Source organism: Brassica rapa, chromosome A08 (assembly GCF_000309985.2).
Source record: "Brassica rapa cultivar Chiifu-401-42 chromosome A08, CAAS_Brap_v3.01, whole genome shotgun sequence".
NCBI lineage: Eukaryota > Viridiplantae > Streptophyta > Magnoliopsida > Brassicales > Brassicaceae > Brassica > Brassica rapa.
In genome coordinates, this window is record NC_024802.2 from 3,109,786 (window position 1) to 3,136,975 (window position 27,190).

General features: G+C 33.8%; 1 protein-coding gene, 1 long non-coding RNA gene and 1 pseudogene across 2 annotated transcripts; 2 read left to right on the top strand and 1 right to left on the bottom strand.

Moving 5' to 3' along the window:
* Positions 1–243: 243 nt before the first annotated feature.
* LOC103832987 lies at positions 244–6,567 on the top strand. The gene is made up of 2 exons (XR_004450452.1): positions 244–874; positions 1,053–6,567. It is a non-coding gene; the product is annotated as an uncharacterized LOC103832987 (long non-coding RNA).
* Positions 6,568–9,038: 2,471 nt separating this feature from the next.
* On the bottom strand, positions 9,039–21,160 carry LOC103832988. Its single transcript, XM_033277328.1, has one exon. It carries the CDS (start codon positions 9,701–9,703, stop codon positions 9,323–9,325), a length of 381 nt encoding a protein of 126 aa, XP_033133219.1. The 5' UTR covers positions 9,704–21,160; the 3' UTR covers positions 9,039–9,322.
* LOC103833245 lies at positions 20,170–26,955 on the top strand (annotated as a pseudogene).
* Positions 26,956–27,190: the final 235 nt, after the last annotated feature.

The window sequence follows — 27,190 nt, forward strand, 5'->3', positions numbered from 1 at the left end:
TATCAAGGTTTTTACGTTTTCTTTACGTGGAAATCTTTCAAGGTATTTACGTTAATTTTACGAGTATTTATTTACGTGGATTTTACGAGGAAAGTTTTTCGTGGTAATTACGAGGAAACTTAGCGACGTCCTTACGAGGAATCTTTACATGGTCTTTACGAGGAAAATTAGCGACGTCCTTACGAGGAATCTTTACGTGGTCTTTACGACGAAATATCCTCCTTCGCTTTTACGACGAAATTATTTCCTCGCTAACTTACGACGAATTAGCGAGGATATATGCGTTACGACAAACGTAAAACGACGAAACGGGTTTCCTCGCTAATTCGTCGTAACACTGCTTTTACGACGAATTAGCGAGGAAAACTGCCCTCGTAAAACTTGTGTTTTCTTGTAGTGAATATCAGAAAACCCAAATTTATAAGAATCTGAGAGCATCTTTCTCAATAATTCATGTTTTATTGTAGTTCTCCTAGGAACTAACATCATCACCTCTCTCTTTTTTGCATTGCTTCTTGAATCTAAAAACACACTGTATTAACAAATCAAAGAATTTTTTACTCTTAGAGCCACTTTTTCACTTCTCTATTACACTCCAGGCCACATTGGGCTAGAAGCACACATTATCATGTCACAAAGACACTAATGCCCCTAAACTAAACCAAGCATTAAAACCAAAAAAACTAAAAATAAGAGAAGGTCCAGACCATGCACCGCGGTTCAAGACGATGGTTAACTTTAAAGTAACGGCGAGATCTTCGAGAGTCCTCATTAATGTTCTACTCTCCACCAAGTTAAGCACTCTGCTGCCGAAGTTACTTTCACAGCACTATCCAATCGTGGCCCTTCTCACTCTCTAGCCGCTAGGATCTTGGTTAGTTCTTTTATTTCATTGATGGATCTGTACTTGAACTGGATGGTTTAGATTTTAATGGATCTACGATGTATCTGATTGATTAGTCAAATTTCGTTTATATCCTGCAAGATAAGAGATTCTTGTCCTAATCATTAGTGCATGACTAATTATATCTGTCCGGGCTCTGATTGTGTAGTATGAGACTGGTGTGTACAAGATTTTTGCAAGAAATAGCTCAGAGAGTGGGAGCTCCTCGGCTGCGATACACAACCTTCAGGTCTGGCCTTGGTCTGACCTTCACCAGAGATCAGGCTTCAGGTCTGCCGCAATACAGAACCTCCAGGTCTGACTTTTACCGGAGATTAGTCTAAGAACAAAATGCAAGCGGAGAAGAATGTTGTTATGGCTGCTTGGTCTTCCCTTAAACAACGTGAGGCCTTCTCTCTTCGTCCTGATCTGATTTAATTAATGTTCACATGGTGTTTGATCTTTTATCTTCTTGTTGATAACAGTGCCAAATGAAACTTCAAGCTCGATGCTACCAACCGCCTCAGCAGAGATTTGCAACTCCAGGAACAGCAGCTCCTCCTCCTCCTGCTTATGTTCATGTGGACAGCAGTTGTTGGTTTCACAATGGAAAGGTTTTGAAAGGTGAAACTACTTTGGTGGAGATCAAAGTTATGGAAGAAGATGTTCTTGTTGTCATGCTTAGCAAAGTACACACTTTTTTCATTATCAAGTTAGATTTTTTGCTTAGGATCAATAATCTACATGACGTGTTGCAGTTTTTGGTTGGTTCTGATATTTTATTGGTTCAAATCTTTGGCATTCTGTTTAAAACATAACAGCGGAATAACATGTGTACTAGTTTCTTTGTTCATGCTTTCTTTATCCACAATCTCACTTCGATGATTTCCTCATCCACGATTTCTTATGTCCATACTTACATGTCCTATACTAATTATCTATATGTACATGTCCTAGACTATTTATTTATGCGTCTCTGTCCATGCTATCGAGTTTCTGGTGATCTAGTCCATAACTTCTGGTTAGTGTTTTGTCGTGGTTAGTGTTTTGTTGAGGTTTTGGTAACATGAGTCTATGTCTACATTTTTTTTTCTCTTATCCACATGAATCCTTGTCTACATGACTACATGTCCACAACTCCATGTATTTTGTTTTGTTAACATGAGTCCATGCCCAAACACATCACCCTAACACAAATCACCCGAACACAGCTCAATCGACCACAACTCTGCCGACCACAACTCAGCCATCCACAACTCAGCCATCCACAAGAGCAATTTTGCACCCCCACACCGAACACAAGCAATTAAGGTATGTCTTTGTCAAACTGACCTATTCTCCAAAATTCAATATCTTCCGTTTGATTTAATAGTAACTTTTGTAATCCAACGGTGGAAAGAAGAGCCCTTTAACATAAACATAAATGAAACAAGTATATTCTTTCCAACAAGCACCATCGAATCCCATTTCCCACAAGGGCAAATTTGACAAACCAACTCTTTGGTCCCACCAAAAAGTGTCCTACAAGTGGGAAGTGTTTCTCAGTGTAAAACAAAGACAAAATGTGTCTTTTTATGTAATCAACTCCAAATCAAATTAGTTTCATAACAGACGAACAATATAAAATCACATAATAAAAAGTGATCTATTGATTATACTCTAAATCAAATCAACTGTCTAGAGAATTAAACCTTAACATACCAAGCTAGAACATATACTAATCAAATCAAAAGCATCATAGATCAACATAAATCAGAAAAAGGTATAAACTTTCATTCAAAATCATGAATATGGCAGACAAAACTAGCTCAGACTTATCCAACATGCAAAAATTAACTGGAAAATCAAAGATTTATAGAGAGTGATAAATATAAAATATACACATTTGATTGGATTAACGAACTCAACAATTTAATATCCAAACTTTAAGGAATCTATATATGATTAGATAATACTAAACAAATAAGAAAGGTCGTCTAAATGTGTGTCTGATTGAAAGACTGAAACTCATCGTCAAATCAAACGTGTGTGTGATTGAAAATCTGATAGTTTAACACGATAGTCATGAAAAAGCGGCTCTGGATATTCTCCATCACATGCTTAATCACATAGCAATACATTAAGAAACCAAAAACAAAACATTAAAGCTCGATGAAGATGACGACGGCGGAACTCGATGAAGACGACGGTGGCAAGGCTCGATGAAGACGACATCGGCAAAGCTTGATGAAGACGATGAAGACGCCGACGGAAAGGTAGAGACACGCGCCCCCAATTTCTTCTCCCAAACCTAGACTTCGCATCTCCTTTCGCCCTTCTCCCGATCGCCTCTCCGGTGCCATTCGGCTCTGTGATAGGGCCCTTGCCGACCCCGTCATATCGCATGAAGATATGTTGGTGTTGTGACTCTGCTTCTGGTCGTCGTCTTCGCAGATGACATGTTCGATTCGTCAAGGCTGAGAAGGATTTGCCACGCGGTGCCGCTGCTTCTTCCTCCTCTTCACCGAAGCTTTCGTTACTCTCGACTCCTAACTCTACTCGCCGGACTGGAAAATAAAAAATGTCGCTTCATGGCCTCTGCTTCCAAAGGCTAACCGGGTACGCATCGCCTGAGCTAGAGGTCTCGGGACCTCGGACTGGATGCGATAGGGTCATCTTTGTCACTCCGCTGAGTCTAGGCGATTAACTATTGAGTGATGCATTAATTTAGCTCCTCTCCCCTCCTTTGTTTTTGGTGTTGGTGTTTCTTGTTAGTTTGGATTGAAATTGCAGGTTTATTCGAGCTGGGGTGTGGAGGTTCTTCATTTTCTTGGAGCACCGGGTAACACTTTACGGTTGGAGGAGGTAGTAAGACTCGGGAGGTGGTGATGCTGTCCCTTACTCTGTACCGACTTAGAGGGCGAGTGCGGTCGAGTTGGTTGAGCGCTATTAATCACCCGTGGTGTGTGTTGTCCTGTCTATGGCTAAATTCCGGGTTTAGTTCCTTCCCAGCCCGGACCTAGAGGACAGTCCTTGAGTGGGTCTGTTTCTGCTCCACGGAGGAAAGCAATTTGTGCAGGCGGCCGTTGAATCCACTTCTCATTGGCGTTGTGTCCCTCGTGTTCTAGGTCCTCGGGTCTCTCCTTTCATGTCTGTCTCGGCTCAACCTTCCATCTGGCTACTACAAGTTTGTATTGATACTTGACGTCCTGTTCGCTCCAAAGCACAACGGTTTCAAGTTAGATTGTTTTCTGCGTTCATGTTTTTACCTTTTTTTGCCATGGAAGTAGATTTTAGAGGTCTTCAAGTTTGTTTAACACATCTTGTAAGCCTCAACAGTTTATTTCTGAAATGATATTTACCTTTTAGCAAAAAAAAAAAAGAAAAAAAAAAGAATACATATTAAGTTGGAGGACATTATAAAAGTAGTTTGATAATGTAGGAAGTTTATTTTAATATCAGAAGTAGGCAGCTAGCTGGCATACAGCTGTGATTTTAAATATTGCATCCCTACCGTAGTTGGCGTTTGAAGTAAAAATACTGGTAGACAATTTGAGGTATTGAAACCAAATGTTTGATACTTAACTTACTTTACTTCAACAACTTCTCCAAGACATTCCTTTTAGGGTGAATTTGTGAGATATACATAAGAGGCACTAAAATAAGGAATATGTCCATTCTACAGTATAAGCTCATCGATGTGACAGATTCTTCAAAAAATGACATTACTATCCTTCAGAGAGCGCATGGACGTGTAGAAGAAAAATCAAGTAAAAACCGTACTATACTATATTCCTTACAGTATGGACACAGTTGTAAGATAGCAGATGAAAGGACGTTTTTGGGAGTAGAAAACGAACCTACACATGCGGAGGAATAGATGACGATTGATGACTGTGGTGGAAGAAGAGAAGATACTGACAGCGCCGAAACAATCAATAGAATTAATGGTGACAATGGAATGATTGACATGAATGAAGAAGAAAGAAATTGAACTAAGAGAAGAGAAGGCTGAGGAGAAGAATGAAAAATAAGAAACAAACATGAAGAAGAAATATTGTACTAACCTATACTTTGACGATAATATGGAATAGTATACTATAATATTAACAAGAATTGTCGCAAAAACATTGTGTATATTCTTCATTTAAATGTATTGTTCGCGAGAAAATGGTGGATGCATTATATATTAAATGTTTTTACAAAACTCTAAACGTCAGATTCATTTCAATAGCATACAACCTTTGGTACCATAAATCTACATTTTATCATATTTGTTACAACACAATAGAATAAAACATATTAACAAAGAGTATTGTTTTTCTTTTCTCCAATGCAACCCACCATCTAATTCAGGGATGGTTATTAGTGGTGGCGGTGCTGAAGAATAAGACAATGGAGCTGATGGAGTAGTGAAAGAGAAGAATCAGAAGGCGAAGGAGATACACTTTGCCAAAGAAGAAGAGAAGCATTTTAGCATACTATACTCTAATTATAAAATGGAATAGAATATGTTACACAACAATACTATTCATCTTCCCCAAGTCAATCCATCCTCTGCTTCTTCATCACTATCTCCAACCCAACAAACCAAACACCTTGCAGATACAATCACCCACAAATACAACCGCCACAGCCAATCACCGCAAGAACCCTAAATAGCTTCTCGAACACCCCCACCCTTCTCGTTCATCGCTTCTCTTTGAAATTTATCTATCTCTTTTTTTTCTTTATGATGTGTCATCTGTATTTAGAGTTCTTTTGAAGTGAAAGAAATCTCTTCGACTGAAGAAGAAACATCGACATCAGATTCTTTTCACGCGCATAGATAAGGGTACGTTCGTCACTTTGTAGATTAATATGTATAATATCATAGCCAAACTTTCTTATGGGTAGAAACTTTATTGTTGACTTTCTTATGTGTATGTCACCTAATTCCCCTTCCTTTTAAGTGTCTTTTTAAACACATATCAAACTGAGCATATAAATATAAAGTCTTAATGGCATTTTCTCGAATAGAATTGGTCCAATTCTACATTATATTTTGTTGACCCATGTACCACAATGCATCACACAATAATGTTAGTATTCTTGAATAGAATTGGTATATTGCTACCAAGCTATAATGTTTAATTATGTAACACATTATATTTAATGTAAAAGTATATATAATTTTGTTTCAAAAAAAGAAAAGAAAATGTCTATACAAATTGTGATGTAAGAACCGTCTTACTCCGCGCAAGGCGCGGATCTTACCTAGTCTATTCTATTAAGACAACATCATGACCTATTGATAAATATTGTGTCTAATAATAATAATTAATTTCCTGCTTTTAATTTAAATGTTGTATAACCACTTTCTAATTTAATTTCATATTATGCATGATGACCCACTACTCCCTAAAAAAACTGTCGACTACATACCTAAATGAGAAATATTGTGAACATGGAACAATTTAAAAATATATGATTTTCCTATATGTGAAAATCATATACGTATCAAAGGTGAGATTTATTTATAAATAAAATCAAACATGATTCAAAAACATTTATCTAACCAAACAAATTTGTTTTGTTTTCAATGTATAGTTTGAAAACTTAATTAAAAAAAACACTAAGTTTGTAACTAACTATCAACTTTTAATAACTCGGAATTCATATAAATGTTATTTTAAATATTGTAATTTAATATCAAGAAAAACTATCTATAAATATATTTTCAATAATTTATACCCACAACACTCAGATATTGGTTTCATGTATAGTTATGCAAAATCATAAATTCAACATAATTATCAAAACATGTTACAAATAATTTTTAAAATATCAATATTATTAAATTAAGAACATGACTTATTGATATAGGTTAAGTCTAACTATTTATTTCTTTTATTAAAATATAAAGCAAATTGTATTTTTTTTTTGTCCACGCAAATTGTAACATAACTACCTTTTTTAATAAAATTATTTTGCAACTTCTACTTTAGTTCCAAATTTTTAGGAACCCACTTCCCCGAAACGCATATATTGAGCCATGTTTATAAGTATTGAATATTATTTCTTCATTTTAGTCAAAACCAAATGCCATGGTTTTATCTTTTTTTTTTTTTTTGTAACAGCCATGGTCTTATCTATTATACTAAAAGTAATAGTTTAACATTTGTGTCAATTGTTATATTACTCTTCACTTTCAGATATATAATTGTTCTTTCCTTTTGGTTTGACTATTAACCTGCTAATCTATTCTATTAGGATTTACAATACAAAAACATAACTTATATCCCAGCCCAAAACATTATGATTTATTCAACCAGACATTAATTTATTCAAATTTTACATATTTTTTACAGACATTAAGTTTATCAATTAACAAATCACATGGTGTTAAAAATAAGATTTAACGGAGTTTAAGTGAACTTTTAATAGAAATAAATATTCATATAAATTCATTTAGTTTAACGGGTTTAAAATACGTTATTCGATTAATTTTTTTATGAAATATAAAATTAAAACAAAAAATATATCCGCCCTTTTAAAGGCGGGTCAGAATCTAGTTTTCTTTAAATTTGCCTCAAATTGCTAACCAAAATAAAAGGCTTCGGCAATGGGTACCTAATCTCGGATCTTACCGATCAATCTGGTCCAGTTGTCTTAATCATTTTCCTTCGGCTTCCGGGCTATGCTGTTGTTTTGATTAAGTTGTTAGGGTTAAGCAATTTTAGGTATGTTTTTTATTGGATCATGGATTTAGAAAGATATGTTTCACAAATTCGTTATATGCCAACCACCATTTCTTAAATTAAGATGCTTAAAGTTGATCATTGCCTAATTAACTCTATCTTTATCTTACTATACTACTAGAGTTTGACCCGCACATTCGTGCGAATATATTTTTATTTTATAAATGTATACATTTAATATTATCGTAAATATTTTAAATATATGATTTATATTTTAGTGTTATATATTGTGTAATTTTATAATTTTATAATTTTATTGTTTAGGTTTTTTATTCAGCATTATTAATATATAGTTATTTATTTTATACTTTTTACTTTGTTTTAGACACCATTCTCGAATGATAAAAAACACGCAATGAGTCATACATATAATGAAAAACATAGAGAAATTAGTAGGTACCACAACATAAAATATAAAAAAGACAACTCTCAATAAATTTGTAGTTAAAAGAGACTTTTCATTAATATCTTTTGAATTATTATTTTTTCTGATATCCTATTTTGTCAATAACTAAAAGTTAGTTATGACTATTATATTTTGTATATAATCATTTAGGTAATACATTGTTGTGAGTTTCTTTTTTTCTCTTGTCATCAACTTATATAGACTCACACTGACACTGCATGCTAGGCTATCCACCTTTGAGTTTTGCGTCTTTGGTACTTAAATGATCCTTTTTCAAATTAATTAAATAATATATAGTTGTAGATATAAAAGTTTAACATATGCTAATATTTTTTGTATAAAATATACATACTTTATTAATTTTTACCATTTTTAACACTGAATGATAGTTTATTTTATTTATTTAAATGAAAGCAATGATAGTTTATTTTATTTATTTAAATGAAAGTAAATTGAAAATAAAATAGGTTATTTTACCAATTTTATATAGTTTTGTTTTATTTAATTCATATAGTACTTCTATTTATATAATATATTATAAAATTTATAAAATAGCGAATAATTGTTTTTTTGTTTTATAATAAAAAAATTAATTAATATTAATGTATAATCATATTATATTACTAATTAAGAAATTAATTATTGCACGATTTTAAAAAAATACTTAAATTTTTTAATAAGATTTGGGTAGATAATTTCTCAACAGATTTTGTTACAATTAAAAATAAAATTTAAATCTCTATTTTCTCAACAGATTTGTTAGACTAAGAATAATCATTATGTCATATTAAGTAATTAATCAAATGGTCCTACTAAGACTTTTAAATGGTAGATAAAAATTAGGACTCTAAATTAATAGATTAGATGATACTATCTAAAAGATCAACATTTTAGGTGATTATTGTTATTTTCTCCAATGAATTCCCTGTTATGTTATTTCCTAATTTTGTACAAATAACTGAAGAAGAAAAAGGGACAATCACAGCTTTATTCCTTACTGATGTCAATCAAAAATGAATTTAAGCCACACCAACTAATATAACAACTAAGTTCTTTTATATAACAACCAAGTAATATATATATATATATAATACATATATCTTTTTAATCCACCACAACAACATATTCAAACTCTAAATTATCAAATAATATATACATAATACATCGTTGGTATATCACAACGTCTTCATCTACTCGTCATTAAGAAGTCAACTCCAGCTTTTGGCGTCCGCGTTTAGGACAATCAAGTCGCAGATCAGAGAAAAAGGCATGAGAGAAGTTTGGGAGTTTATGAAAGTGTTTAAATTTTTTAATTCAGCCAATTCGTTTTAAAAGACTATGAGCTTTGTATTTCACTTCATCTGAATCAATATCCGAAAATGAAGAATAATCTGTAGCCTTAATCTTCATGCTCAAGCTTCTGCCACAGCCGCTGCAGCCACTTAAGTGGCGTCCAGCTTTTTGGATGGCTCGCCATCCGATTGCACAAGGCAGTTTGATGCAGCACCAGAGAATGCACAGAGGACAATAGACGCATAAGCAGCAAACGTTAAACGCGACCTCTGATGGACCTGTTAGATCTGCGTTTGAGTTTGCTATCACGAGCTGAGACCTTGTAGGCGAAACGGATATTGGTTTCTTTGCTCGATTTTCTTCTTGCATTCCCCCTTGGAGTAAATTTTTGTGGTCGTTCATCTTGTTCTTGAAGAGAAAACTCAAAGATTCTTGATGGTTTTAAATGTTAATGAGTTATTTCTTAATGAGGACGGTTCTCGTTTTATTAATTATATAATTTTAACACTTGTTATTTTATTGGTTTCTTATTTGATACTTTCTTCTGTCGCTTTACAAACTATATAAAATTGGAGACGGTTTTACGTGGAAAGACTGACGAATTAGCTGACATAAATAAAAGGCATCTTATAAAATATATACATTTAAGTCATGTCGCTATTATCCCCCAATATTGATATACATTTTTGAATCATTCAAAACCACTGGAATTGAAATTTATTAAATATAAACGTAAACTAGAATCTGCAAAACCGTGGCCACAAAGAAAACTATGATTCACTAACTTTCTCTATCTTTCGTTTTAGAGAAATTTCTTTTTATTTTTTTTCATTAAAAGTTGCTTTTTATTTAGTCTTTTTTTGGGGTAAACGCATCATAAATATCATATAGTTTAGTAACAAATGCACACTATATTTCAATCTTGTTCTAATTGCATAAACGAAAACTAATCAAACTTATTTATCTTCAGTTTAAGGTACAAACAAAAACCAGACGAAGCGGTTTACTGTCGGTTTACTGTCGGTTTACAAGGTTTTGGAGTTTTCAATTTTAGAGTTTGTAAGGAGAAAAATCGATTTAGGAATTAGTTTAGCTTTACCAAAGTTATATTAAAGGGTGGATCGGGTTTGTAGTTGAATCTCAGGTTCGTACGGATTAAAATTATATTTTAATTCCAACTGGTTTGATATCGATTTTGGTACTGAACCATTAAAACTAAGTCAAACCTTTGTTTGCATGCATACAGATTTAAATTTTCTGATAGGGGATAATAGATTATGATATTTGTAAATGTATGGAATTATGTCAGGTTAAAAATTATATATAATTATTACTATATGATATTTATGGTGTAGAAATAAGTTGTTTATCCGTAGTTCTTATATTAACTTGGTAAATATGAAATGGCATATATATATATATATATATATATATGCCAACACTTTTTATCAGTGCAGATCCGGATTCATTTGAATATTTCTTAAATATCTGAAATATCAAATAGTTTACAACAAAATGATGAAAAGAAAATCTGTAAAAAAATCTATACTATTATTTAAAATGCATATTTTAAATTTTTTTTTTGACAGCTGCATATTTTAAAATACAAATAAATAAATTTTTATTTATAGTGTTTTGTTCCGAAAAATATTTTTCAATAAACAAGTTAAAAACTGAATATTAAATTCGTATTTATATTATGTTGTAAATTTTTATCACTTATCTAATCAAATATTTTAAATTCATTTTTATTTTTCAGATAATTGTTTATATTAATTTATAATTAATAATATAATCTAATTCTTTATTAAGGATAAGGGTGTCAAAATAGGTTGAAATTAATGAATTGACCCAAACCAAACCAATCCATGGTTCTAATGGGTTAACAGTTTGGTTATTAATGGATAAATGGTTTTATGAGTTAATGGGTTTAGTGAGTTGGATTAATATTGGTTTGGATCAAAATGGGTATTATGGGTTATCCAATCCAATCCAATTTTTTCACATAATTTTTTACTCTCTTTCTCGATCTCACGAGACCTTCATCATCGATCACGACACCATTCAACCCTTTTGGGTCATTGATTTTGGGTTATCGATCACAGCACAGCAACTCATCTTCCTTGTGAGTCAAACTCTATTTTTCTTCAGTTTTACCTTATGGGTCATTGTTTGATGTACCTTTGTTTTGGGATCGATTTTGAAGTGAATTTTTCTGGGTTTGAAAGTGACTCTCATGGAAGGATTGTGTCATTTTTTGCTGTACCTTTGTTTTTCCTGAGTGATGATTGAAGCTATTCATGTTTAGTTTCCGAGTCTCTTTGTGATATTTTGATTGTAGAATGAATTTTGAATGTTGCTCTTTTGCAGATATCTTCACTACCAAGGAGATCAAATATTATCCTGTATGAGAGTTGTTGTCTTTGTTGACATTCAGATTTGTCGTTTCATTATATAAGCTCATTGATAAGGTCTATTTGACTAGTTTATGAAGAAACACTTGTGAACTTTCAAACTTTATTTTATTTGTGGTTCGAAGTGTAGAAGCAGGTAAACCGGACTGCAATAAACGATAAAATACAAGCGATGTTAAGAAAATAGACGAATGTAAAAGACGAATACAAGAACGATAAGAAATCGTATTCACAAAGAGACATAAAATCGAGATATGAACTCTTTCCTTAACTCAAAATATTTGTTCCGTTAGTGACACGGAACTGTACAAATATAGAGTCCCAGGATACAACCATGGCAGACGAATCACGCTTCACTCATGATCGCCCTATCGAACTATAAACTCTACGAAACACTCTCGTATTTATAACTTACACTAAAGGATTTTCACTGTTGGTTTCGATGTGAAAAAAGTTGAGAAATGAAGGAAGAGAAGAGGCGATATTTAAAGAGACTGAGAAAACCCACTTTTGGCAACAGTTGCTGCACGTGGGAGAGAATCTCGCAGAGATCGAGGGAAGTTGAGTTGCAAAACTTATTCCCCATGACTCTCTCTTATCTCGTTTAAAACTTTCGAGAGGATAAAATGCATGACGTTTTTATTTTCTAGACAATTTGCTTGTCGTTTTAAATAAAATTGCATGTTGTTTTTTTTTTCGAAATGAATGGCAAAACGTTGAGCTTAAATTGGTCTAAAAAAATCTTATTGGGCCAGAGGCCTTCCACCAAGACCCAAGATCCAAGCCCAAGCCCAAGCCCAAGCCCATGCCCACACCAAGCTGAGCTGAGATGAGTCGGCCAGATGGCGGCGGCGCGCGCGTGGCGAGCCTTCCTCTCTCTCCAAGTTGTTTAACACATGATATATAAACAGCTCTCTTCCTCTTGTTCCCACCGATGTAGGACAAGTCCCTTTGTCTCATTATTAATGTTTTTTGGGCTGTTAAACACACAGGCCAAAGTAATTTGTTTTCACAATTTTCATTAAAGCCTAATGGCTTATTAATCGATCCAACAATCTCCCACATGAATAGAAATGACTCTTCTAAGCATATGCAGACTAAATGCAGACTCGATAGACTCTAAAAACTCTACTTATTCTAATCTTGACTAGACTAGACAAACTTATCGAGAGTGTTTGCGAAAAATTCATTGTGTTTGAGTTGGTGGCATTTTTAAGTCTTTAACCACTCATAGTTAATATATGTCGGGTTTTCTTTACCAGAAGGTGAACATGATGTCTTGAACCAACCGGTGTATTATGTAGACCGAGACAACATGCATAACGCAGCTTCATTTTCTTGTAGAAGTTAGTTATCTATTGTGTTCATTGTGGCCCTGAACTATTCCTAGTTTTCATGAGTGAACTTACAGAATATAGCCTTGCATTCATTCTCCTAGAAACCGCCCCATTTCACACTCATTAGGTGATTGACGATGAAAAGTGTTGAGTAATACTCCGTTTTGGAAGCTATGGAATCATTAAAAACTTATGCTTATCCTTCTCACATTTGTTAGCACTTTTATCATCTTAGGAGCTGGGAAGAGACTACTTTCTCTCAAGTGCTTTTGGTTAGATTCAGTTTGATTTTGTTTTTTCTTTGAACCTACATCTTGGGATCTCCAGTCATGATAGGTAGGGTTGTAATCAAGCATCCTCATTCGTTATAGGCTTTAAACCCATTCATTTTGATGATTTAGCAACAACATCTTGTGGCAAACCTTTTGTAAATGAATCCGCTAGGTTGTCAGTCGATTTGGTTTAGTATATTGTGATTACACCAGTTGAAATAAGTTGTCTAATGGTTTTATGTCGTCTTCTGATGTGACGAGATTTACCATTGTAGAGATTACTCTGAGCCCAAGCTATAGCTGATTGACTATCACAATTTATGTGTAGAGCTGGCACAGGTTTCTCCCATATAGGAATATCTTCCAAAAAAATTCTAAGTCATTCAGCTTCTTCTGCTGCTTTGTCTAAGGCTATGAACTCAGATTCCATGGTGGATCTGGCTAACACTGTTTGTTTGGTAGATTTTCATAATATTGCTGCTCTTCCTAGTGTAAAGACATATCCACTTGTGGATTTTAAATTTTTAGAATCTGATATCCAGTTAGCGTCACTGAATCCTTCTAAACTTGTTGGTTCTTTACCATAGTGAAGCCCAAAATCTTTGGTGTAGCGCAAGTAATTAAGTACTCTCGTTATAGCTTTCCAGTGTGTATGACATGGGTTACTTGTATATCGACTAAGTGCGTTTCTTGCATGCGCTAGATCTAGTCTCGTACAATTAGTCAAGTACATGAGACTTCCGATCACACGTGCATACTCGTTTTGTGAAACTGCTCCACCTAAATTCTTTGTCACGTGCATTTGAGGATCTAACGGAGTTTTTGCCGTACTTTTAGAGTAATTTTTAAATCTCTCTAATATTGTTTGAGCATTATAAGATTGGGTTAAGGTAATTCTGTTTGAATTTCTTGTGACTTTAACCCCGAGAATTACATATGCTAATCCCAAGTCTTTCATCTCAAATGTTCCTTTGAGCATGTTTTTTGTTTGACGGATAATGTTTTTATTGCTTCCAATAATGAGCATATCATCTACGTATAGACATAGCAAAACATACACATTTTTGGTTGTTTTGTAGTATATGCATTTATCACATTTATTTATTTTGAAACTATTTGACATCATTGTATTGTCAAATTTTTCGTGCTATTGTTTAGGAGCTTGTTTAAGCCCATAAAGTAACTTCACAAGTCGGTATACTTTGTCTTCCTGTCCGGGAATGACAAAACCTTCAGGTTGTTTCATGTAAATTTCCTCTTCTAAATCACTATTTAGAAAAGTGTTTTTTACATCCATTTGATGGATTTCTAGGCTCTTAAGGCTGCGATTGCTATCATCAGTCGTATTGATGTTATTCTCGTTACTAGAGAATATGTATCAAATTAGTCAAAGCCTTCCATTTGTCGGAAACCTTGAACGACAAGCCTAGGTTTGTATTTTCCACCAGGTTTTCGTGTCATTATCCTTTTATTTCCTAATGCTTTGCAGCCAGATGGTAAATCTATTATGTACCATGTATAATTTTGCATGATAGAATCAAATTCACTCCTGACAGCTTCGTTCCAAAATGGAGTTTCAGGTGAAGCCATGGCTTCTGCCAAAGTTTTTGGAACATTTTCTACTAAAAATTCCATTAGGAAATCTTGACCAAAAGATTTTTCCTTTCGAGCTCTTTTGCTTCTTCGAGATTCATCTTTTTCTTCATTTTCTGAAATATCAATTATAGAAATATCGACGATTGTCTTAGTTTCTGAGTTCTTTTCATTGTCTCTTTCTTCTCGAGTTCGTTTTGAACCTTGATTTTCCTTATATGAAAAAATATTTTCAAAGAAAGATGCATTTCTTGATTCCATACTGTTTTGCATGAAATTCTGATATTTCAAATTTTTGTACCAGAAATAGATAAGCATTACTGTTATGTGCATATCCGATGAATATGCAATCCACTGTTTTAAGGCCAATAGTGACCTTTTTTGGTGGTGGTACCGCAACTATTGCCAAGCACCCCCACACTTTAAGGTTTTTTACGAGGGTAAATTACCTTTCCATAATTCATATGAAGTTTTACCAGTTACTTTTTGTTGAATTTTGTTGAGGATATAATTAGTGGTAAGCAACAGTTCCCCCCCCCCCCCCACATATTCTGGGGTAACCTAGATTCCTGCAACATTGCATTCATCATCTCTTTTAGAGTTCAATTTTTGCGTTCAACATTCTGGTGAGTAAGGAGCTGTAGTTTGCTGGATTATTTCATGTTGTTTACAAAATGCATTGAATGGACCATCATACTCGCCTCCTTTGTCGCTTCTAACTACTTTAATAGTTGTTTTAATCTGATTTCGACCTCGAGTTTAAATTTTTGTAAATTTTTCTAAGGTTTCATCTTTGCTATGTAACAAGTATACATAACAATATTTTGTGCAATCATAAATGAAGGTCACAAAGTACTTTTTTCCACCTCTAGTTTGTATGTATTTTAAATCACATAAGTCGGTGTGAATTAACTCTAGAGATTTGTTAGTTCTTTCAACACGAGGTGATGGCGTTTTTGTGAGCTTAGCATGTACGCATACTTCACATTTTTGTTTACTTGTTTTGCATTTAGGAATTAGATTTAAATTCATTAATCTTTGTATAGATTTGTAGTTTACATGGCCTAATCTTTCATGCCATATATTAAAAGACTCACAAAATAAGCAATTGGCTTCTTATTCATTGAAACATTTGGAGCTACAACTTTCGGAGGGACTGTCATTACATTCATCTTGACAAGCCCCTTTAACATACCCCTTTCCTAAATACATCCCATTCTTCTTAATCACGAGCTTGTCCACCTCAAGACTTGTGGCGAATCCATTCTTGTTGAGCAAGGTCCCGAGACCAAGTTCTTCCTCATGTCAGGCACATGCTTCACATTCGTCATAGTGACTTCACGTCCAGATGTCATCTTCAAAACCACATTGCCGTGGCCTTCAATTTTGGAGACTGCAGTGTCTCCCATGAACAACTTCTCCTGAATCTTGCTTTTCTGATAAGTGTTGAACATCGCCCTATCAGTGCAAATGTGGGTGGTTACTCATGTGTCATACCACCATTCCTTGGGGTTGCTTCCTTCAACCATGTTCACCTCAGTCACCATTGCAACGTGATCCTCCTCAGTGAGATTCGCTTGATGCTTCTCATCTCTGATCTTGCTGCGACACTCAGCAGTCTTGTGTCCCACTTTATGGCAGTAGTGACACTTCCACTTGAACTTCTCCACGTTCGCATTGATTTTAATGCCTTTGTTCTTGAAGTTTTTTTCAGAAGCTTTCAGGACTGCATCAGTTTTTTAGGGTTTGGCAGGAGAATGGGCGTGTGCCTTTCTTTTGCCTTTGTGCTCAGCCATGTTGACACTATGCTCCTTAGAGTGACCTTGTCAGCAGTTCATTTCTGGATTCCATCTGAAGCCTCATTATGAGCTCCTCGAGCCCCATCTTCTTCTTCTTGTGCTTCAAGTAGTTCTTGAAATCTGCATAGCTTGGAGGAAGCTTTTCAATGAAGCTGAGAGTTCTGAATGTCTCGCAGATGGACATCCCTTCAACAGCGATTTCATGGCAAATGAACTGAAACGCTTCCACCTGATCCATGATGGATTTTGAATCCACCATTTTGAAGTCGTGGAATTTTGAGACCACATACTTCTGGCAGCCAGCGTCCTCGCCTCTGTACTTCTTGTCCAGTGATCTTCATAACTCTTTAACCGTGGGGATCTCACAGTATACACGGTACAATGGGTCAATGAGGCGACCCAAAATGTAATATTTGCAGATGAAGTCGGCATGCACCCATATGTCAACAGTTGCGAGACTGTGCACATCATCAATCACGTATGGAAGAAGGGGCTTGTCCTCGTGGATGAACTTGTCCAGCTTCATCGTTGTCAGGAAGAACATCATCTTCTTCTGCCACGTTTTGAAGCTTTTGCCATCAAATTTGTCTGGCATCAGTCCTTGAGTGAACATGCTAGGTACAGACGGAGGAGTTTGAACTGCCACCAGAGCACTTGCGGTTCCTGAAACTGAACCCGTCTGATAAAGACCAGCACCAAATAGGCTACGGCGTATGGTTTCATCAGCAGCATTACCCACTGGAAGGGTAGTTGTTGTTGTTGCTGCACCGGTTGACGCTGTGTTGGTTCCAGCGGTTGTCAAGTCAGTTGCATCAGTTGCTGCAACGTTGAGTGGAGTCCGGATGACATTCGTGGTGTTAGTTGGGGTGTTGTTATCGTTCGTCATTGTTTTTCCTGTAGAGAAAAAAACATGAAGGCGAATCAGTACTCCATTTAACACATAACATATTATTTTAAAAAAAATAATAGTTTTAAACCGATGGTCATTTTTGGTGTTTGAACCAAATCATATCGATATTAGTCTGAAAAAACGTTTTGCCGTTTTGTATAGACTAAGCAATCCGCAAATCGTTGAGCTTAAATTGGTTCAAAAAGAATCTTATTGGATCGAAAGCCCTCCACCAAGAGCAAGCCCACACCGAGCCGGCCGGACGGCGGTAGCGGCGCGTATAGGGAGGCTTCCTCTCTCTCCAAGCTGTTTAACACATGATATCAAGTGACCATATATAAACAGCTCTCTTCCTCTTGTTCCCACTGATGTGGGACAAGTCCCTTTGTCTCATTATTAATGTTTTTTGAGCTGTTAAACACAGAGCCCAAATCATTTGTTTTCACAGTTTTCATTAAAGCCTAATGGCTTATTAATAGATCCAACAGGAAGAGTATTCTTTGACTTTGTCTCTTCATAGTTCTAATAGACGTTCTTTACGCTGACAGGTATCAACAGCCTTTATGTGTTTTGTGGAACACTTGTTCATAGCTTCAGTTTTCTTGAACTCTATTTATTGTGTCACTTCTCATTTGCTATGGTTCAAAACTTTCAGAAGCCTGATTCTTTGAATCGATTGTGATATATTAAGCTTATTTGTTTGATGGGTCAACCCATTAAAACCACCAACTCATTAATTTATATGGGTTATGGTTTGACCCAAATCATTTAGTTAATGAGTTGAATTAACTTATGATCAATAAACTGCTCTATCTATTTGGGTATAGATTGGTTTGAGTTGGTTTACCTATTTTGACACCCTTAACTAAAGGTAACAACGATTTTAACTGCTATACCTAATATCTGAAAATTCGTCAGGTAAAATTCTTAATTTTCTATAAATAAAAAAACTATATTGAGTAATTTTAAAGATTTATTTACGAATAATGAATATAGTGTAAAAATAATTTTTAAATATTTATAATACATGAGAATTTTCAAGCAAAAATAAAAAAAATAACCAATCATTATAGTCTTTTAATTAGTATTGTATGTATTAATAATTAATTATAAAAATATTATGTATGCATATGTGGATAAAACACCTAGTTAGCAAATACATATGATTGTGTAAACAAATAATTTCTTATTCAAAACTAATTAAAAAATCAAATTTAGAAATAATTTATTTTTAAAGTAATAATACATTTTACTCTTTCATGATGTTGTCGCCTCTCTTTGAAGACGGAAGAATAAACCTTAAACCATGGTTGAAGGGCTCGTGTTGAAAAGCATAATGTGCGCTAACACCCGATATGGTCACTACCATCGCCACGCCTGTCGACAACTCAGACATGTGATACAGGAAAGGAGGGAAGAGTAGAAGAGTGAAGTGAGTTTGAAATAAGAAGCAAGCAAATTCTTCGTTTACGTTAAGTAGCAATGACGTCGTTTCAAGCAATGGACACAACAAAATATCTCGTTTAAATAAGTCCTTTATTAGAAACATTTCATTATTCAGAGAATTCGAAATTATTGTTGCTTCTCTTTTCTTAAACTCTAAGTGACGATTGAGGTGTGAAGATCGCTTGTGGTTCTTTCGGATTTTTATGAAAAGCTGGGTTAGTATTGGTTACGAATTGTGTATTAATCGAGATATACATTTATTGTTATTAACGTGACCGTCACTTCGTCGCGCATCAGGTCAATCATCCTCTGGAAACTCAATGATATATCATAGATTTTACATATTTTTAGTCATGATATATAAGTGTTTTTAAATACATATTAGTTATTTTGGAGTCTGTTTAGTAGATTTTTAGGTTTTAGAGTGATTTGGTGAAAATAGTGATTTTGGTGTATTTTGGAGATAAAATGATAAAGACCCGCATCTGACCATCAACCAGCCTAGCGATCGATGATCAAGGATGATAATCGATCGATACACACTCTGTCTTGTCGATCGATGGTGAAGCGCACAGAGGCCATAATAGTTCCAGCCGACTTTAAGCCCAAGTCCCACAAGAACTACTAGATTACCCCTAACGAGTTTTAGCCTAATATTTATGTGCTCTGCCATTATTCTAAGCAATACACACTTTTCTTACTTTCATACAGCAAAATACTTAGAATCTTAGGTTTGAAGAGAAGATCCAAGAACTCCTTCAGAGATGTGTGATTGGAACTTTAGTTTTCTATTCGATTCCATTTATGCAGTTTTTATATCTTGTTGTTATGAATTGCTTAACTATGTCTCAGTAGTTCTCTTTGTTAGATTTAGGGTTCAGATACTCATAAGGGATTAGCCCAAAATATAGGATTGCTAAGTGTTAGAATATAAATCAACTAAATTGTTCTTAATGCATGTGTTCTAAAGTAGCTAACTAGCCTATAAATATTAGGGCGCAAGCGGAAGCTTGGTTCTCTGTCTGAATTACTTTAGATTGTGCTACGATTGCTAGAAACAAGCGGAAGCTGATTTAGTTAAACCTAGTGAACACGTCAAACCCGTGCCATAACGCTCCATGGAAGGTTCATCGATCGACAATTTATCATTTGTATCGATCGACGGGCTTAAAGGCAGTGGCGGAACCAGAAACATATTTTACAGGGGTCATAAATTAAATAATAAAATATATATTAAATAAATATTTAATAAATTACAAAAATTAAATGCAAAATAATTATGTATACAAAAAAATAATAATTTAAATGGTAATAAATTACTATTTATATAAATTTCATGTTGTATGATAATTTTTATTTCATTAATTTGCTTAATTTATTTAAAATATTTTTTAGAGAAAGTAACTGATGAAAGAAAAAGAAAGTAATTAAATAAATTATGTTTTGACAACTATACAGTACATTATCATAAAAGAAAATATTATTAACAGAAGATATGAAATAAGAAATCGTCATAAAGATACATCATGCAATAAAAAGATATCAAAGAAATAGAAAAAGGAAAGAATGCACTCACTATAACGATCAACAATTCAATTGTAAGAAGAATCGAACTTTAATGGGGGTGTCAAACAAGATAATTAAAGGGGGTCATTTACCAACAAAACCAATATAACATTTCACATTTCCTTACTAATTACAATATTTATAGAACTCTAGTGGGGTTAGCTGACCCTACTCCCTCTTAACTAGCTCTGCCCCTGTTTAAAGGTGTATCGATTGACACCCTATTATTGGCATCAATCGACACTTTCTCATGACCAACGAGCGACAACTGAGGTTATAGATCCGGCGATAAATAGTCTAAAAATAGGAAAGTTGATCAACTATTCTTATTGTTTGAGTTTTAGAATATCCATTATATGTTTAATATCTATATCATTATAATCCTATTTGTGTGAATAGAAACCCTAGTTTAACTACATAACTGGATAGATCTAGATATATCTATCGTGTGTCTTAAATCACTCCTTAGAATAATTTGAGTGATATCAGTCAACAAGGACAAGAAATCCTACGGCCTTTCTCAGCGCCGCCTCACCTCACTCTCACTTCGTCGAAGACATTGTTCTCTCCTTCGACGGACAATTTGCACTCTTCGGAAGCTGGGACGGCGAGCTTCGTCTCAGGGATCTCGCCACTGGATTCAGTCGACGTTTCGTGGGACACACGAAAAGAAAAGACGTCCTCTCTGTTGCTCTCTCCACTGATAACCGTCAGATCTTGTCTGCTTCTTGTGACGGTACGATCAAGCTGTGGAACGCGCTTGGAGAGTGCAAGTATACAATCTTTGACCAAGGTGAGGGACACAAGAAATGGGTTAGTTGTGTTAGGTTTAGTCCTAACACGCTTGTTCCGACCATTGTGTCTGCTTCTTGGGATCACACTGTTAAGGTATTAGGTTTGTTATTGCTGAGCACTCTGGTTACTTGAACACTGTGGCTGTTTCGCACATTCCCCTGATGGTTCTTTGTGTTCTAGTGGTGGGAAAGATGGTGCGATCTTGCTTTGGGATTCGGCTGGAGGGAAGAAGCTTTACTCTCTTGAAGCAGGCTCGATTATCCACTCTCTATTCTTTAGTCCCAATAGATACTGGTTGTGAGCTGCGACGGAGAATAGCATTAGAATATGGGATCTTGAGAGCAAGAGTGTTGTTGAGGATTTGAAGGTTGATCTTAAGGCTGAGGCTGAGAAGTCTGATTCATCTACTAGAACCCGAAACAAGACTAAGTTATAGGATTTTAAACTAACTTAATGATTGATTCCAAGTTCTGCCATTTGTAGTTGACAAGAATGATATATTGATTCTATTAATATTAGATGTAAGGAAGAGTATTGTACCTTAGATTCAGAAACATGTCTGGTTCATGATAGCTCGTTTCTCAGTTTTCTCATGTCTGATTTGAGATTTGATTATGGCTTATATGTTCCTAATATGGAATGCAAAATATATGTTCTCAATGTGGAATGAAAAATGCAGGTGATATAATGCACGAGCTTGAACTGGAGTGCAGATTGAGATACATTGTTCAGTGGATAGTGGATACACTGATGGAGTTATCAGGGTTTGGGGTTTTTGTCGTTATTATAGAAGAAGAGAAGACATGATGATCACTCCAATTTTTTTCTATCGACTCAAATGGCTTCTCTTCTGTACTAGTGTATTGAGATTGATTTTTTTTCTAGGGTTAATGTCTGTAAAGTGTTTAGGATGTTGCCACTGTTCATTTACCATGTCTCTCTCCATCTTTCATATCTGTGTAGGCTTTGCTTTGTACCCACATATTTTTTCTAGGGTTAATGTCTGTAAAGTGTTTAGGATGTTGCCACTGTTCATTTACCATGTCTCTCTCCATCATCCATATCTGTGTAGGCTTTGCTTTGTATCCACATGTCTCTTTAGGCTTTTAGGAGTTAATGTTTCTGAGATGCGCTATGTAATTTTTATGAACACTTCTATGATGGTTGCTTGGGTCTCTTACGTCATGTTGGTAAATATCTTTTTTCTTTTTTGAACATATGTTGTTAATATCCTTGGCTAAACTCTCCGTCTATACCCGTCATTTTCCCGCGTATCCGCTAGGCGGTAGTCATTCGATTAGTTTCCTCTTCAATCCAATTTTTCAAACATTTTACAATTTAATTTATCATATTAGACTTTTCACTAAAATTAATTCATAAAATCTAATAAAATATATTATAACAATTAAAACTGTACAAAGCAACTAGTTTTAGTCTATAAATCTAAAAATGAAAGTTATACAATAATATTATATTTATAAAATTTAATTAAATATCAAATAATATTTTATTTAAAAATATCAAATAATCCAATAACTAGTCCTTAATTAATCTCATTTAATCTTCAATTTTCTTGTTAGAAGCTACGCCTAGTCTTATCGACTAGCGCCTAACGAATTCTTCAACCTTGTTAATATCTTAGCCATAAAATTTAACGTTTTATGTCAGTTAAGTGATTTAATCTCAGGTTTAAGTAAGGGTTAGTTTTATAATTAACCAATTTCAGAACTAATATTTTGAAGAAATTTTAATATTACCACAAGTTTTATACTGTTTTCCAAATTTACTCTTAAAATATAACCATTTTCAAATACTTTAAATTAGTGATAAAAATAAAATTAACTCTCATATTATTTATAAATATTTAAGAATATTTTATAAAACATTTATAAAAGTTTATAAACACAACTCCACACTCTAAATAGTAGACCCAAAACCATAATTACTAAACTCTAAACTTAAATGTTATGATATTTTTCATTGAGTGTATTTTTGAAATGTCCTAGTCAACTTAAAGTATTTTAAGCAATTTATATATTAAGAATATTACTATGATTTTAACATTATTCAGTAAGTAACTTGTAGCACTTCTTTTATCCAATTATATTCTTGTGTGTAGCAAGTAAACGGTAAAAATGAACATAGCTATAATGACGGTTATAAACAATATGGCTATAAAAACATTATTATATTAGAATTCTGTATGAGTACTACAAATTTTTTTAATTTAGAAAATAGATTTTTTTAAAGGTGAAAAATAAATGAAATAAGATTAAGATTTGATAGTACAAATTTTCAAATTTCTTTTGGTAAAAACTCAGTGCCGGCCTGGACTTGTTCGGCACCTAAAGGTGACAACAAAAATGCTACCCTTTAACTACAATTAAAATTTACTATATTTGTTTCTCTTTTATAAAAAAAATACTATATTTTAAATATATAATCAAAATAATACCAAATATTACTAAAATTTAAGTTAAAGGATAACAAAATAACGAAATATAATTTTCAAATCATCTTTATTTGTTTTTTATCTTTTTATTTAAAGTTCACTTGATTAATTTCAAATACTGATTTTAATGGAAATTTATACAAATACAAAGAAAAATGAACAAAATATATAGTATATAGATAGAGAAAAAATATAATACGATAACATCAATCTTCATAACTTTTATTGTTTTCATAGATTTTCATAGAATATTAAATCTCTATGATAGTTATAAATTTCTGAATTTCAGGATTTTCTAAAAATATTACAAAAATTCACAAGAAAATACAGAAAAGACGTACATGAAACTCCCATAGAGCTACTTGGACAAAGATCAACCACAATGAAACAATGGAACATGAACAACTGGCAGTTCAAATTAATTGTTATAATATCTTATAGTTCTAGTCCCACTTCTGCTTTAGCAAAACGGAAAAAATTAAAATAAAGATGGAGAAAATAAATCATCTTTTAAAAAAACAAAAGAAGTAATTAGGTTTTGTTTCAGTAAATTATCTATCTAATAATATATTATTTTATATAATATGCTTGATAAAAAAAAGTTAGGGATGTTGAAATGTATAACTAAATATTCAGTATTCGGGAATGAATAAGTGCTTAGTAGATGTTATTTATCAGAAAATAAAAGTTTTGGAAAAGAGAAAATGATATGTAGATCTCGAACTTCTTACCTAAATGATAGCACACAAAGTTTAAGACCACTAGACTAAAGTGAATTTCATCAAATTTGGTACTCTTAAAAAATATCCGTTATTTGCGGCACCTAAAATTTTAGCTTTATGGATTTTGGTCCAAAGCCATCCTAAGTAAAAACTACTTATATTCAAAAACATGAAACAATGTTTGGAACATAAGAAAATTACAAATTATATTTCAAATCAAAATAGAATACTTTTGAGAAATCATCAAAATAAAATAGAACATGATAAAATGGTCTAGTAATAGAACATATTTTACATAATAGATATGGAACATTAAATGAAACAAACATAATACATATTGCGTTACATTTTTATTTTATATCCCCTATATATTAAAGGAGAAACATTTTTAAGTTGTGACTTTGTAATCAGTGCTTAGGTGTCAGCTCCACAAAGCTTCTCAGAGCCTTTAATTAAAAAACTTAGGTCTTACTAGAGATAATACATTTTTTGTTACATTGGACCTCCATTACCATTATTACACATTCCATAACATTATGAATTAAAAACGTGGAAGCAATAACTAACGTGCATCCTCTATTGGTAGTATTAATAAATAATAATAATTAATAATAACTGCCTAACAAAGTCACCTTTACAAAATAATATAACCGTGGCAAATGTTATAAAAGTTACCGTGCATGCTTTGTTAATACAATACGTGTTTGTATGGTATATGTTTTTTGTATTTCTGTGTCTTGATCAAAAAAGTTTGTGGATTTCAACCTTAAACATAGTTAACGTACAATCTATAACATGTGTGATTTACATTTATAAGTTATTGTCGTTGTCATATAGTCATTTTTCGTTTTCTGAAGTCTAATAATGGTTGTCTTCGAATTTGCTAATCAAATTATTTTGTGTTATAGTTTAGACAATCGGGCTTTTGTAATAAATATAAAAACCTTCTTAGAGTTTCCCTCCGTGTGACAAGCATGGATCTCAATAAGCCTTATTGTCCACGTTTAGCATTAATAACTCATAAATGTTATTAGTGGAATTTATTTACTTGGAGTATTGTCCAAGTAAACGCATTCAATGTTTCATTATTACATGACATTAAATAGGTAAATAATATGGTACATACATCTAATACAATGCAGTAAGCTCAATATACAAAATACATTATTTTCTTAATAATAGAGATGATTAATTTACATATGGCGTTCGATTTAATTTATATATGGAAATTTAGATCGGCTGAATATCTCTAGGTTTGACTATAAAAGAGGTGACCCGTTCTCTGCTTTTCTTTCATCATTCTTCTTCATCTCTAAAACCCAATAATACTCCGTAGCAACTTTCAGACTTCTCTAATGGCCTGCTTTAACCCAGTTGCTGATCTGAAACCCCTAACCCACTTATGTTGGGCCAACTTAGTTTATCTTTGCAATATTCCACAAGACAATTTCTAATATTTTCACGCAATAAACTATTCATACATTCAAAACCGATAAGTATTGTTTATGTCTCATATAAAATCGTATATATAAACTCACGCATATATAATTTAAACATGGTTAAATTAAATATCTCATCCCGCGCAAGGCGCGGGTTACTACCTAGTTTATATAATATAATAGAACACAATAAATAAATTTGTATCTTCTCAGATCAAACTTTTTTTAACTCACGATGATGACAGAGTTACATATATGCTCGAGGAAAAGGTGCATGTGTTTAATCGATGACATCCATGGTGTTTTTAACGGCGTCTACTTACGGCGTCTCTTCTCGCCCCCTGTCATCAGCTCGCGGTCTGGTGCCTATTGCAAGAAGACAGAGCTGTTGATCTACTGTTGTTTCACCTGTTTTTAAAGAGATTCACTATCTTTCCATGCTTCAGTCCCCTCGCTTTTAGCTCCGACAAATCTCTCTGAATTTTTTCCTTGATGTCTCTGTCGTATGTTTGTGTCGCATGGCCGGAAGAGGAGCAAATTTACCGCCTGCGCTTGACCAGTTCTGTTCTTCAAAGTAAGCGGCGTCACGTCGGATCAACTCAGTTTGTTTTTTCAGTTCGAGATAGCTATGGTTTGCTTGTGCGACGTCCTCCTCTGCTGGTGTTCCGGAGCCGTTGCATGTCGCCTCCGTTGAGGCCGTGTGGAGCCACTCTTGGGTGAGGTTTCGTGTGAACACATTTAGCTATTCACTTGTGTATCTTTGTTTATCAAGGATTCAAGTAGCGCTTTAAGTGGGATGAATTGTTGTCTTTTGTTCTCTTTTCTATTAGCTCTAAGTTTACCATTTGTGGTACATTTGGAGTTAATTTTAAACTTTTTTGCAGTTTCTAGGAGCAGAATGGTTTTCTAAGCAGAATATGGTTCAATTCTTATTGTAACCATACCTTCATTTAATTGGAATGACATTTACAATTTAGCAAAAAAAAAAAGGTGCATGTGAATATTGTTATTGGTACAATAGGTAGAAGATAAGAAGATGCGGTGGAAATGGTGAGGAAAAGATGAAGAAGACGATGGCAGACGCGAATATGATGACGACTACATGCAGAGGTGACTAAATCATAGAGATCGAAAGTTTATGTGTTCATTGGGGTGAACGAGAAGC